This window comes from Cynocephalus volans, chromosome 2 (assembly GCF_027409185.1).
Source record: "Cynocephalus volans isolate mCynVol1 chromosome 2, mCynVol1.pri, whole genome shotgun sequence".
Taxonomy (NCBI): Eukaryota; Metazoa; Chordata; class Mammalia; order Dermoptera; family Cynocephalidae; genus Cynocephalus; species Cynocephalus volans.
The window spans coordinates 97,444,011-97,459,464 of NC_084461.1; the positions used below are offsets into that span (position 1 = coordinate 97,444,011).

The 15,454-nt window shown below is 33.6% G+C and overlaps 1 protein-coding gene across 1 annotated transcript in view; it reads left to right on the forward strand.

Moving 5' to 3' along the window:
• The window catches only part of CAMK4 (calcium/calmodulin dependent protein kinase IV), a 235,297-nt gene that overhangs the window by 110,248 nt on the left and 109,595 nt on the right, over positions 1 to 15,454 (forward strand). The window contains exon 2 of the mRNA XM_063082936.1: positions 12,134 to 12,212. Within this exon, the coding sequence (XP_062939006.1) occupies positions 12,134 to 12,212 (79 nt within the window). The remainder of the gene's footprint in view (positions 1 to 12,133; positions 12,213 to 15,454) is intronic.

Consider the following 15,454-nt stretch of genomic DNA (forward strand, 5'->3'; position numbering starts at 1 on the left):
ATGGAGTAAACTGACACTAGGGTAAAACACAAGTGAAGGATCTATCAGGGAGACAGCCACAGAGCTGATACAAGGACCAAGTGGGACATGAGAGGACATGAAATGAGGTGTTTATCCTTGCTCCCTGTGGGATTCAGCCAGTGAATGAACCAGAGAAGGGAGAGAGAAGTTGTGGACAGAATCTGATCCCAAACTTATTAAAACCTTGGGCTTGGGCACTTCTTAAGATCTGGGGTTCAATATCATTCCTTAACATTGTAATTTTGAGATTTACTTTAGGACTGTAATGTTTAACTGACGCAGAAAACCTCCAGGTCTAATGGCAACTTCTAAATTCTAAAGGTTAGCCATTCTTCAAGTTGTAGACTGAAAATGCCAAATCAGTAATTAAGTCATTTGAGCAGTTTTCCTCTTGTTCTTTGTTGATTTAAGATTTGGAGGGGATTTTTTGTCTTTAGTGACCAAAGAAGCATTTTGAAGCACTCTAGTGTTAAAGAGTATTGAGTTGCAGGCTGACAGAGATGGGGAATGAAATGAGAAAACTGTCACCAGAATGGGGCAAGATGTGTGCTGACATCAAACCCTTAAAGACTGACTTTTTTCAGATCTCTGTTCCTGAATATGACTCTACTTTTACCCCTGAGCACAATCAATTTTATGGTTATAACTAGTCATTAAATATACTCATCTAATCTAAAAATCAGTGAAAAGAATAGCCTTGTTAAATAATAGCAAGTCAATCATGTAGGAGAAATGTGATGATATGCAGAGTTGCACACATTATGCTTTCAACCTATGATTGACAGCTCTTAAAAATCTCAGCTTTGCTTTTAGACCTTTTCATAAGGACTATTAGGAGGATCTTTCCTGGAAGCACACACACATATTGAAAATAAAAAATTTAAAAATCCAATGCAAAACAAACAAAAGAGCAAAAATTAAATGCATTGAGATGTTTTAAAATGATTAATATTTTGACATAATTGTATTCTTTAACCAAACACATCCAACATTAGAAAAAGAAAAAGAGAAATGGTTCCATTTCAAGACTCCTCCCATTAAAAAAATAAGTGAAACTCTTTTAAAAACTTATGAGACTTAATAACCTTACAAAGACAATTTTATGTGCCTATGAAGCACATTGTTACAGAGACACAGCTGGAGCCAAAAATCAGAGGAGTCAATAGTACCTCCAGACTCCCACATTTTAAGAGATTCCATGTGTGAAGTTCTCTTGCATTTCCAAAGAGCAAGTTGTGGGTTTGATGGCAAGGGAAGCCAAGCTCTATTGCTTTGACCCAAACAATTACAAATGTCGTACTAGATCCTCCCGCAGAAAGCCAATCTCCTTTAATGTGAGAATGCCTTTGATACCAAATTGTCTTACCGTGGTGCAATCTCACCTTAATTTTCTAAAACATTGATGTGAACTGAGAATTCTGAGTTCCTGCTTCCATTTCTAATCAAATTTGATCTCTCCCTGGCCTTTTGATTGCATTAGGGTATCTGTCACTTTGCTAGTGAGTGGACAGTTATGTCAACATGTCTGGATTTCTTTTGGAGGAAAAATAAAACAAAATCAATTTATCTGTCTTTAAGACAGCAAAGGTAAAAAAAAAAGTGGGAAAGGCAAAGGAGTGAGATTATGGAAAAAAAAAAGAAAACTGTGGTAAGAGAGATGAAAAAAATTTGGCAATTGTTTCTTATGTATTGGGTGTGAGGAGCATGTAAAGGTGAACTATAGGATGAAAAGCCCCTTTCTGTACTTAGTAGTCCTAAATGTGGTATAAATAGATGTATTTGGAGTTTTTTCCCCATATCCATAAATTTGGCACACAGTACCAGGTACTAACCTCAGGTACTTCTTAGCTTTATAGGAGCAGCAATGTGTGTGGTGGTTGGGGGGTTGGGGGGTTGAGCAGGTGAGAGAGAGAGAAGCAGAGAGTATATATGTTTATATATGTTTATATATGTTATAGTTTGTGCATAGTATTGTAGTTATGTACACAGACTGCACACAATGTTACAGACACATTACAGCTTATTTTCTCTTTCTGTGTAATGAAAAATATGGTGGTCTATGTTTTTAACTTTTTGCCTTTAACATGTATTTTAAAAATAACTAACCAAATGAGACAATGCTACAGCTTAAAAATAATTTTTCCAAAATTTCTATTAAAGAAAACCAATGTGAAAGTGCAAGTCAGGCTCAGATTCCAAAAGAATATTGATTTTCTTCCTCATCAAAGTTATAACAGAAAAAATTCTAACTGTAATAATTTATGTATTCCTTGGTGCTTTTGTTAAAGAATATGTTATAATTTGAATAGACATGAGCAATGAAGCTTTATTTTTTTTTTCAGTTGAATAACTCAATAAATATAATATCCTCCAATCCATAATCTCTTTGCTTCCTTTGGATGTCAGGCAATTTTATGGTGATTCTCTCTTTATATAATATATTTTGAAATGAGGATGTAATGCCATATGAAATGTTCTTTCTGCATTAAAAATTAACTCTTAACGTGCTTTATGTCAAAACAGTTTTTATGTTTCTATAAAAATAATGAAAATCTTACTTTCTAAAATTATATTTCCATGCTTAAGACAACCACTTAATTTCAATAATAAGTATAGGTTATATTTTTGAGAAATTAATGAACTGTTACTTTCCCATAAATTTATTAAGGCGGTTCTGTTCTTTTAGCTTAATCTTTCCAGCCTTTAAAAAGTTATTTCTAGTATACTTGTGTCCTGAGTTTTAGCAGTCAAAAATGTATTTTGTTAATTTTTTTTCAAGAGGTTTTGCTAAGACAATGATTTATATATTGAAATTATTGATGGTTTAATTTAATGTAATGAGGAAATTAAGGAATAGGTGCTATTTAATGTATTTTCTTTTACATGAATTCTTGAGTAATTTTTCAGTTGGTATAAAAATGAAAATTAGATTTTTAGGTTTCTTCAATGTTTGCTCATCACTTTTCTTTATATTTCTTTTCTCTTTTTCTTTCTTTTTTTTTAAATTTCACCAGTTACTCTTAAATGAAAGTAGAATGGGTTGAATGCTCTAGGCTACATTTTGGTAATGTGTTCTTTTTAGTGGTTTTCTTGGAAATAACTTTTTTACTGTATCTTTATTAAGGTATAATTCACACAGTAAATTTTACCTATTTTATTGCACAGTTTTGCCTATTTTGACAAATATGTATAGTTATGTAAACACCACCATCAAGATAGAGAACACTACCATCATGTGAAAAAAATCTGTCCTGCTTATTTGTAGTCAGTCTCTCAACCTGTGAGCCCCTGACAACTACTGATATATTTTCTGTCCGTAATAGTTTTGTCTTTGCGAGAATACTGTATTAATGGAGTCATACAGCACATGGCCTTTTGAACCTGGCTTCTCTTTTTTAAGATATTATATTAGAGATTTATCTAACTTGCTCTCTGTACCCTCAATCATTCCTTTCATTTCTAGGTAGAATTTCATGTGTGGATGTACCACAGATTGATAATCCATTTCACATTTGAGGGATATTGGAGCTGTTTCTAGTTTTTGATGATTACTAATAAAGCTGCTATGAAGACTCATGTTCAAATTTGTGATTGAATATAGTTTTCATGTCACTTGGGCAAATCCCTAGGAGTGAGATAGATGGGTCATATGATATGCTTAACTTTATAAAAAACTGCTAAACTGTTTTCCAAAGTGACTGTACCATTTTGCATACCCACCAGCAATGTATGAGAGTTTCAGTTGCTCTGCATCCTTACCAGACTTTTTTTAGAGCATTCAAATAAGTGTGTAGTTGTATCTCCCTGTGGTTTTAATTTGCTTTTCCCTAATGACTAATGAATGACGTCGAGCATCTTACTGTGTTATTTGCCATCCATATACTCATATTTTCTTTGGTGAAGTATATGTTCAAATATTTTCTTTATTAAAAATAAAAATTGTGCAACTTTATAGTACACCATGATATTTTGAAATTTGCAAACATTGTAGAATGACTAAATCAAGCAAATTTACATATGCATTACCTCACACACTTATCTTTTTTGTGTGTGTGGTATGGCACCTAAACTCTACTCTCTTAGCAATTTTCAGTATATGATACATTGTTATTAACTGTAGTCACCATGTTGTAGAATAGATCTCTCCAACTTATTCCTCTTGGCTAACTGAAATTTTTTATGCTTTGACAAACATCTTCCCCAAACCTCCACCCCTGAGCCTTTGGTAACTACTGTTCTACTCTCTTGCTTCTTAGCTCACCTTTTTTAGAATCCACATAGTGAGATCATGCAGCATTTGTCTTTCTGTGCCTGGCTTATTTCATTTAACATAATGTGTCCTCTAGGTGACAGGATTTCCTTCTCTTTAAAGGCTTAATAGTATTCCATCATGTATATAAACCACATTTTCTTTATCCATTTATCATCTGTTGATAGGCACTTAGGTTGATTCCATATCTTGGCTATTGTAAATACTGTTGCAATGAACATGAAAGTGCAGGTATCTTTTTGACACACTGATTTCATTTCGTTGGATATATACCCAATACTGGGATTGCTGGATCATATGGTAGTTCTATTTTTAACTTTTTGAGGAACCTTTGTACTGTTTTCTATAATGGTTGTACTAATTCCCAACAACAGTGTATAAGGATTCTCTTTTGTCTACATCTTTGACAACATTTATCTTTCGTCTTTTTGATAATAGCTATTTTAACAGGTAAGAAGGATAATATCTCATTGGAGTTTTAATTTGCATTTCCCTGATGATTAGTGTTGTTGAACATTTTTTCATAAACCTGTTGGTCATTTGTATGTCTTCTTTTGAGAAATGTCTATTTAGGTCCTTTGCCCATGTTTTCATCTAGTTGTTTTCTTGCTATTGATTTGTTTGAGTTTCTTTTACATTTTGGATATTAACCATGTATCAGATGTATGGCTTGCCCATATTTTCTCCCATTCTGTAAGTTGTCTCTTCACTCTGTTGATTGTTTCCTTGGCTGTGCAGAAGCTTTTTAGTTTGATGTAATCCCATTTGTCTATTTTTACGTTTTGTTGCCTGTGCTTTTGGTGTCATATCAAAAAATTATTGCCCAGACCAATGTCATGGAGCTTTTCCCTCATGTTTTCTTTTAGCAGTTTTAGATTTTCAGGTCTTATGCTTAAGTCTTTAATGCATTTTGAATTGATCTTTGTATATAGTGTAAGATAAGGTTCTAATTTCATTCTTATGTATGTGGATATCCAGTTTGCCCAACATCATTTATTCAAGAGACTGTCCTGTCCCCATAGTGTGTTCTTGGCATCTTTGTCAAAAATCAGTTGACCATAAATGGGTGGATTTATTTCTAGGCTCTCTATTCTCTTCCTTTAGTGTATGTGTCTGTTTTTATTCCAGTATCATGCCATTTTCATTACTTTAGCTTTTTAGTAGATGTGGAAATTAGGTGATGTGATACCTCCAGCCTTGTTCTTTTTGCTCATGGTTACTTTGGCTATTCACGGTCTTTTGTGATTCCACAGGAATTTTAGGATTGTTTTTTCTGTTTCTTTGAGAAATGTCATTGGAACTTTGATAAGGATTGCATTGAATCTGTAGATCACTTTGAGTAGTTTGGACATTTTAGCAATATTAATTCTTCCAATCTATGAACACAGGATATCTTTCAATTTATTTATCTATTCTTCAATTTCTTTCATCAATATTTTAAAGTTTTCAGTGTACAGATATTTTGCTTCCTTCATTAAATTTATTTCTAAATATTTTATTTATTTTTTTAGTAGCTATTGTAAATGGGATTGTCTTCTTAACTTTTTGTGTGTGTGTCTGTGGATAATTTTTGTCAGTATATAGAAATGCAACTGAATTTTGCATGTTGACTTTGTTTCCTGAAACTTTACTGAATTTGTTTATTAGTCCCTAAAGTTTTTTGGTGGAGTCTTTAGGGTTTTCTATATATATGATCATGTCATCTGCAAAGAGAGACAATTCGCCTTCTTCTTTTTTGGTTAGGACTTTTTTTTTCTTTTCTTTTTCTTGCCTATATGTTCTGGCCAGGACTTCCAGTACTATGTTGAGTAGAAGTGGTAGAAGTGGGTATTGTTGTCTTGTTACTGATCATAGAAGAAAAGTTTTCAAATTTTCACCATTGATTATGATATTAGCTGTGGGTTTGTTATATATGGGCTTTATTGTGTTGAAGCGCATTCTTTCTATACTTAATTTGTTGAGAATTTTTATCATAGAAGAATATTGAATTTTGTCTAATGCTCTTTCTGAAACTATTGCGATGATCATATGGTTTATCCTTCAGTTTGTTAATGTGGTGTATCACATTTACTGATTTGCATATGTTTAGCCATTCTTGCATTCAAGGATGCAAGAATATCACTTGATTATGGTGAATGATTCTTTTAATATGCTGTTGAATTTGGTTTGCTAGTATTTTGTTGGAGATTTTTTGCATTTTTGTTCATTAGAGATATTTTATTTTCCTGTAGTGTCCTTGTCTGGCTTTAGCTTTAGGGTAATGCTGGCCTCATAAAATAAATTTGAAAGTATTTTCTTCCCTTCAATTTTCTTGAAACACTTTCAGTTGGATTGGTACTAGTTCTTCTTTAAATGTCTGGTAGAATTCAGCATTGAAGCCATCAGATCCTGGCTTTTCTTTGATGGGAGGCTTTTTTAAAAAACATTTTCTTGTACATATTTGTGGGGTACTGTTTTGTTTCAGTACACGATGATTCACTTAGGATAGATAGCATAGTTTTGTATCCATTAGTCCACAACTTTTCCTCCTACCTTCCCTCCCCCCTGCCTCTGGTAACCATTATTCTACTCTATACTTCCATGAGACCCACTTTCTTTTTTTTTATGATTCCACATATGAGTGATATAATGTGGTATATGTCTTTCTGTGCCTGATTTACTTAACATGAAGGTTTCTAGTTCCAGCCTTGTTACTGAACATGATAGGATGTCATTTTTTTAAATAACTGAGTAGTATTCCATTGTATATATATATCACAGTTCTTGTATCCATTTATCTGGTGATGGACATTTAAGTTGATTCCATCTCTTAGCTATTGTGAATAGTGCTGCAATGAACATGGGAGTGCAGATGTCCTTTTGATATATTGATTTCATTTCCTTTGTGTATATACCCAGTAGTGAGATAGCTGGATCATAGGGTAGATTTTTAGTTCTATTTCTGGGTCTATTTTTAGTTCTCTTAGGAACCTCTATACTGATTTCCACAGTGGCTGTACCAATTTACACTCCCACCAGCAATGTAGGAGAGTTCCTTTTTCTCTGCATCCTCACCAGCATTTGTTATTTTTTGTTTTATTGATAATAGCCATTCTAACTGGAGTGAGATGATATCTCATTGTAGTTTTAATTTGAATTTCCCTGATGAGTAGTGATGTTGAACATTTTTTTTTATGTATTTGCTGGCTATTTGTATGTCTTCTTTTGAGAAATGTATTTTCAGGTCCTTTACCCGTTTTTAACTGGGTTATTTGTTTTTTGCTGTTGACTTGTTTAAGTTCCTTATACATTCTGCATATTGGTCCTTTGATGTGTGGTGGGCAAACACTTTCTCTCATTATGTAGGTTGTCTCTTCACTTTGTTTATGGTATCCCTTGCTGTGTAGTAGCTTTTTAGTTTGTTGTAGTCCCATCTATGTATTTTTGCTTTAGTTGCCAGTGACTTTGCAGTCTCATTCAGAAAAGTGCTGCCCACTCCCATTTCATGTGGCATTTCACCCATGTTTTCTTCTAGTAATTTCATAGTTTCGGGTCTTAAATTCAGTTATTTGATCCATTTTGAGTTGATTTTTGTGTATGGCGAGAGATAAAGGCCTAGTTTCAATATTCTGCATGTGGATATACAGTTTTCCCAGCACCATTTGTTGAAAAGGGTGTCCTTTCCCCACTGTGTATTTTTTGCACCTTCATCAAAAGTAAGTTGGCTGTAAGTGTGTGGATTTATTTCAGGGCAAACTATTCTATTTGGTTGGTCAATTTGTCTGTTTTTATGCTGGTATTATGCTGTTTGGGTTAGTATAGCTTTATAGTATATTTTGAAGTCAGGAAGTGTGACACTTTCAACATGGGGTCTTTTGTGGTTCCATATAAATTTTAAGATCGTTTTTTCTATTTCTGTGAAGAATATCATTGGTGTTTTGATAGAGACTGCATTGAATGTGCAGTTTGCTTTAAGTAATATGAATATTTTGGTGAAGTTAATTCTTCCAACACAAGAACATGGGATATCTTTCCATTTATTTGTGTCCTCAACTTTTTTCACTGTTTAAAGTTTTCATTATAGAAGTCTTTCACTTCCTCCATTAAATTTATTCCTAGGTATTTCATTTTTTTGGTAGCTATTGTGAATGGGATTACTTTCTTGATTTCTTCTTTTGCTATTTCATTGTGTATAGGAAGGCTATTGCTTTTTGTGTGTTGATTTGTGTCCTGCCACTTTACTGAATTCATTTATTAGTACTAGTAATTTTTTGGCGGAGTCTTTAGGGTTTTCTATGTATAGGATTTTGTCATCTACAAATAGGGATAGTTTGACTTCCTCCTTTCCAATTCGAATGCCTTTTATTTCTTTCTCTTACCTTATTGCACTTGCTAGAACTTCTAATACTATGTTGAATAAGAGTGGAGATAGTGCTCAACCTTGTCTTGTTCCTTTTGAGAGGAAAAGCCTCCAGCTTTTGTCCATTCAGTGTAATATTAGCTGTGGATTTGTCATATATGGCCTTTATTGTGTTGAGGTACATTCCTTCTTTACCTAATTTCTTGAGTGTTCGTATTATGAACGTTTGTTGGATTTTATCAAATGCTTTTTCTGCATCTATTTAAATGATCATATGTTTTCTTCCTTCATTCTGTTGATGTGGTGTATCATGTTTATAGATTTGTGTATGTTGAACCTTCCTTGCATCCCTGGGATGAATCCCACTTGATCATGGTGAATGATCTTTTTAATGTGCTGGTGGATTCTGTTTGCTAGTGCTTTGTTGAGGATCTTCACATATGTATTCATTACAGATATTGGTCTGCAGTGTTGTGTCTTCTTCCAGTTTTAGTATGAGGATAATGCTGGCCTAGTAGAATGAGTTTAGAAGTATTCTCTCCTCTTTAATTTTTTGGAAGAGTTGATAGAGAAGAATTGGTATTAGTTCTTCTTTGAATGTTTTGTGGAATTTGACTGTGAAGCCATTTGATCCTGGGTTTTCTTTGCTGGAAGCCTTTCTATTATTGCTTCAATCTCATTACTCATTATTGATTTGTTTAGATTTTCTAATTCTTCATGACTCAACTTTGGTGAGTTGTGTGTTTCCAGGATGGGAGACTTTTTATTATGATTCAATCTCCTTACTCATTATTGGTCTGTTCAGATATTCTATTTCTGCATGATTTAATCTTGGTAGGTCATATGTGTCTAAGAATTTATTAATTTCTTCTATGTTATCCAATTTGTTGGTATATAATTGTTCACAGCACTCTCTTATGACCCTTTTTATTTCTGTACTATCAATTGTATGTGTTCAAATATTTTGCCCATTTTTTTATATGTTGTTTGTTTCTTATTATTGAGTCTTGAGGGTTATTCATGTATTCTAGCTACAAGTCCTTTTTAGATATGTGATTTACAAATATTTTCTTCCAGTCTGTGGCTTTCAAAGAGCAGATGTTCTTAAGTCCAATTTGTTTGTTTATTTTTCTTTCATTTATTGCATTTTTCATTTTGTTTCAAAAAGTCATTGCCTAACTGAAGGACATAAAACTTTTCTTTGATCTTTTTAAAAGAAGTTTTATAGTTCACGTTTCTACATTTCTATGAATGGTCACTTTTAAGTAATTTTTTATATATGGTGTGAGGCACGAATAAACTTTGTTTTTGTTTTCTTGCATATGGGTATCCAGTTGTTCCAGCACTATTTCTTAGAAAGTCTGTCCTTTCTCCAGTGAATTGTCTTTTTATCTTAGTTAGAAACTAATTGGTCATATATGCATAGTACTGTTTTTGGATCCTTCTTTAAATTTTGTTTGTCTCCATGTCTATTCTTTCTCCAATATCATACTCTGGATTACTATAGCTTTATAGTAAGCCTATAAATCAAGTATGTGAGTCCTATAACTTTGAAAAGAATGTGTATTCTGCTGTTTTTGTGTACAGTTTTCTTTAAATGTCAGTTAGCTTAATTTAGTTAACAAAATGCCATTTATGTCTTTCATATCCTTGATGAGAGTTTATTCACTTTTTCTATCAATTTCTGAGATAGTATGTTAGAGTTTCCAAGTGTATTTGTGGATTTGCCTACTTCTTTTTTCAGTTCTACCAGTTTTTGCTTCATGTATTCTGAAGTCCTCTTGTTAGGTGCACATTTACATTTATTATGTAATTTAGGGGAATTGATTCCTTTATATTAAGTAATATTCCTCTTTATCCTTTTTCTGAAATCTACTTTGTCTGATATTAATATAGCTATTTCTGCTTTCTTTTGATTAGGGTTTGCATAATATCTCTTTTCTATCAATGTATTTTTTTAACCTATTTATGTCTTTATATTTAAAATGAGTATCTTCTACATAGCATATACTTTGGTCTTGATTTTTGATCCAATCTAATGATATTTAATTTTAATTGATGGTTTACGAAGTTTACATTTAATGTAATTATTGACGTAATTGGATTAAAAACCACCACATTCTTAGCTGCTTTATTTTTTAAATCTCTTATTTTATTTTTGCTCCTTTGCATTTTATTTTGATTATTCCATTTTATCTCTGTTATTGATTTATTATTGATTTTTCTTTTAAATAATTATTTTAGTCATTATGCTAGGCTACACAATATACTCATACATGTTTAATTAATCTACTTTTGAGTAATATCATGCTACCTTACCTGTAGTATAAAGACTTAACAACAGTATTTTTCCAATTTCTCCCTCCTATTCTTTGTGCTATTGTTATATATTTTACTTTTACACATGCTGTAAACACAATGAATTGTTAATATTTTTGCTTTAGATAGTTACCTTTTAAGGCAATTTAAAAAATAAAGAAAAATGAATTTTATATTTACCTTCACTTAATTTCTAGAGCCCTGTACTTCTCTGTGGATGTGTCATATATTACCAAAGTTTGAAAAAATGTGGTAAAAGTCTTTTTTAACTATTAGTTTTTACAACATACCAGTCCCCAACTTCTCTAGGCTCTATTAAAATTTGTTGTGCTTAGATAGTTGTAAATGTATTTGATTTTTATAATTCTTTGTGCTCACTTAGAATTTCAGAACCGTAGGACTGAATATGTTATAAGAAGTCCTTTGGCCTAATCTTGAAAGACTGACTCATTTATTTCACACTGACCTTATTTTAAGATGTTTATGGGAGTTCTCTTTCTGAAATTGAAACTCATGCCTGTTTGTTCTGCAAGTTCCTTTTTGTCTCTCTCTCTTTCTCTTACTCTATTAATGTGTGGAGTGCGAGCATTCAGACCATACTGTCGTGCTTTGTAATGCTCTCTTTTTAGTAACCTTGCACAAATATGAAGATAATTATTGAGTCACTTCTTCCTATTCTCCTTTACAAGTTAAAAAAAAAAAAGTAAGAAAGAAAGAGATCCCCAGCTCCCCTGCCAAGTACTAGAAATAAGGACTGTTCTGACCCTAATAACAGAGTGCTGAACTTAAACCCTCTCCCTGAAGACATATGGCTTATTTTAATCCAGACGTGTACCTCTAGGAAAGCTCTGGGATTCTGAAATTGGGTGGGCATCCTCCAGAAACTATATTAACCTGAGGACCTGATTTATTCCAGAGCCTACTGAATGCAAAGCCCTGGGTATGTTACCTGTGTAGGGATAGGGCAGGAGGAAAACAGCAGGCTAGAAAATGTAGAAGTTTCTGAGCAACCTGTATTTAGTTGTGAGAAAAAAGTATTCTTGATGGCTAGGGCCAGTCCTATACTAGAACTTACAAACACTTGTCAGTTATGAGGGTAACTGCAAGAGACACTTATTTCAGGCTTTCCCCTTTAATTCATGTCTAAAGCATAACATTTTCTTTTTGTCTTTTTCCCCCTCAAGGGGTGCTACGTCCATTGTGTACAGATGCAAACAGAAGGGGACGCAGAAGCCTTATGCTCTCAAAGTGTTAAAGAAAACAGTAAGTTTATTTCATTATATAATAGCATCTCTAAGGGACCAGTAACCTGGAGAAGTTGGGAACCTGACTCAAGGGACAAAGTTCCAGAGAGCTGCCATATGCAGTCGACTCCTTCTAATCTTGATTTTGAGAGTGCAACCCAAACTGTTGTTGTCTGGTGGAAACTGTGTTGCTCTTTGAAAGCAACTGGATCTCAGCTTGGGTACGGTTGTGGGGAGAAGTGTGGAAAAGAAAATCATTTAGAGCTGGCAGGTAAACCTTGCTTTTTATATCAGCCATGTTGTTGGAGATATATCTATGTCTGTCTCTATGAGTTTGTGTATATATACGTATATATTACATTTCAATATTTAAATATTAAAATCACATCTTAATATGCTAGAAAAGCTTGTTGTTTAAAAGAAGCTGAAATGAAGCACCAATATATGTATTTGTGAAAGGAGTTGTCACTTGTCATTTGCTTAGATTTTCAAATGTTGGGTTTGCTTCAGCCAAGTACAACAGGACAAATGCCAATGTTTCTGGGACTGAACCTACTCATCTAGAAGTTCGTATTTGGACAAGAAGGAAGGATTTTGTTTTAGCATTATTTCTTTTGCCCTATACTCATAGATGAGCTGAGGAGGCAAAAGTGTCTTATGCTCATCTCTAATGACTAAGAAATGCGGCAGGTGGGAGTTCAGAATATAAGTGCGAGCACCTGGGTAATACACTCTGCATCCCAGACAGCATTTTGTCACTTTAATGCCCCACTTGCACTTTCGGTCCTTACGTTGTTTCTGCTTATAAAACCACAACAAGACAAGATATTTTATAGCACATTCTTCCTTTGTCAAATTTTATGTGAAGTATACATATTTCTGAAAACCCAGTTGTAAAGTATGCTAAGGAGAAAAGTATCATAAATTTTGAAATCAAGTGATACCATTTTTAGGCCAAGGAATTTTTCCCCCTCAAGGCAGCTTAATATCACCAGCTGTTTATGTGTTGTCTGGCACAAGGAAATTTTAGAATCGCATATAATGAAGAAGAGCATACCGGCACAAGGTTTTCAGTCGAGTAGAAATAGAATGACATTTTGAAACAATCTGTTAAAATTTAAAGCTGTAGCCAAACAACAAAGACAATTTAATTGAAATAGGTAATAATTTAAATGGCAATTTTTACTAATAAACTCTTATTCTGAATTTCCTGTTTGGTATAGGAAATGACTTAAATTATTCCAGAATGTAGAGGAATTTTTTGATTGATAAGGTTTGGAATTTCCCTGAAATCAATTCCTTATAAAATTTATCTGAAAATTTATTTGAAGTAAAGATTATTATATATTGTATGAAATAGAATTTCTTGCTAAATATCTTTTTATGAAAATAAATTGGCATGCTTTGGCAGTAGTCACGTGCAAGATATTTTTGGTATCTTGTTAAAAAAATTATCAGTAAAATTTGAGTGTTTTTTTTTCATAGTTGAGAAAACTTTGAAAGGGACTAGATATATGAAAGTCTAGGAAATAAATGTTTAGACATGAGAATGCTCAAGAATCCCAAAGGACAAAGGCTAGTTTAGAGACTATTGGTTTTTGTCAGAAATCTTTGGACGAATTGGAATAAGAGGTAGGTGAAGACATTTGGTGGGTTCGTGACTCATATTGATGGGAAAGTACAGCTCTGGTTCCCCTTCACTGTTGTTTCTTCTCTACCTCTCATGAAAGTATCTGCCTCAGAAGACAGGCAGGAGGAGAATGTGGACGGGAACCAAGTGTCAGATGGAGCTGCGGAGTGGTGCTGTAAAGCAGATGTTGTCAGACACAGTTACTGCTGTGCCAAATGGAATGAGAGAAAATCCCCTGGAGAAACCTCAGCTTTGAATGTAAATTAGATGGAATCCCCAGTATTGTCTCCTAGGATAAACCATGCACAGAAATGTGTAAATGAGAGAAATAGCAGGCAGATCCTCAAAGAGCAATTGCCTCTACTGTTTAATTCCATACAGGTCATGGAGACTGAAACTTCCTTATCTAAATGAAATGAATGAAGCCTAAGAATCTATTTATAGAGGGAAAGTGATGCAGGAGAAATATTTTCTTAGAGAATTCAGTCACAGGTCTGTTCATGAGGGGAAAACAGGGTTTCGGAAAGCCTGAATTATTTATGTTATCTACTAGGCTGAACCACATAAAATTACCATTTTGTATCTACTAAAAATGTCATTTTTTGTGGTTCAACTAACACCTTTAGGAACACTATACTACTTCACCAGACAGTTTCTCAGGTCCTCATTTTATGACTAGACTTAAACCTAAGAGGCCTGAAACTTAATCTGTCTATCTGTCTATCATCTATCTGTCTATCTATGTTAGTTTTCTAGGGCTGTTGTAACAAAGCACCACAAACTGGTTGACTTAAAACAATATAAATTTATTGTTTCAAGCTCTGGAGACTAGAAATCTAAAATCAAAGTGTTGGCAGGGTTAGTTCTTTCTGAGAGCTCTGAGGGAGAAGCTGTTCCTGCCTCTCTCCTAGATTCTGGTGACAGCCAACACCAGGTATGTGAAATATGTCATCCAGGCATTCCTTGACTCTCACCTCCACTTCTGTGGTCGGGTGGCCCTCTTCTCCCTGTGTGTCTTCACATCTTCTTCCCTCCGTGCATATCTGTATTCAAATTTCCCTTTTGTAAGGACAACAATCCTATAAGATTAGTGGCCTGCCCTGAATAGGAGTAACTTTTTAACTTTTTATTTTGAGATAGTTACAGATTCACAAGAAGTGCCATTTTTTGTTGACCACAAATACCTCATTACCTTGCACATAAGAACTAACTGGCTTGAAATTATGGAACTTTTACTATGAACTTTGTAAATCATGAATCATAACTTTTTCTTTCATGCATGAGTGCTTCATCTACTCCTTTGTAGGTGATATTTAGAAGGCATTGAAGTCTTAGAGTAGAAAGATTTTACTAGGCTACTCCCTCAGGTTAAAGACAGAGGCATTAAAGGATTCTGACAGACATAGCTAGTGGGACAACTAGTAATTTACAAGATGGAACCATTTCCCTGATATTACATGACTTGGATATGCCAAACTTAAAACTTCACAAAAGGAAAAAATAAATAAATTCAAGAAAGTATCAAAATTTGAACAGATTAAGCAAATGGAACCTTCAACCTGAACTAAGTTTTCCTGATTAAATGGGATCACAACTCTGGAAGAATAATGTGATAATGGTGTCACTATATT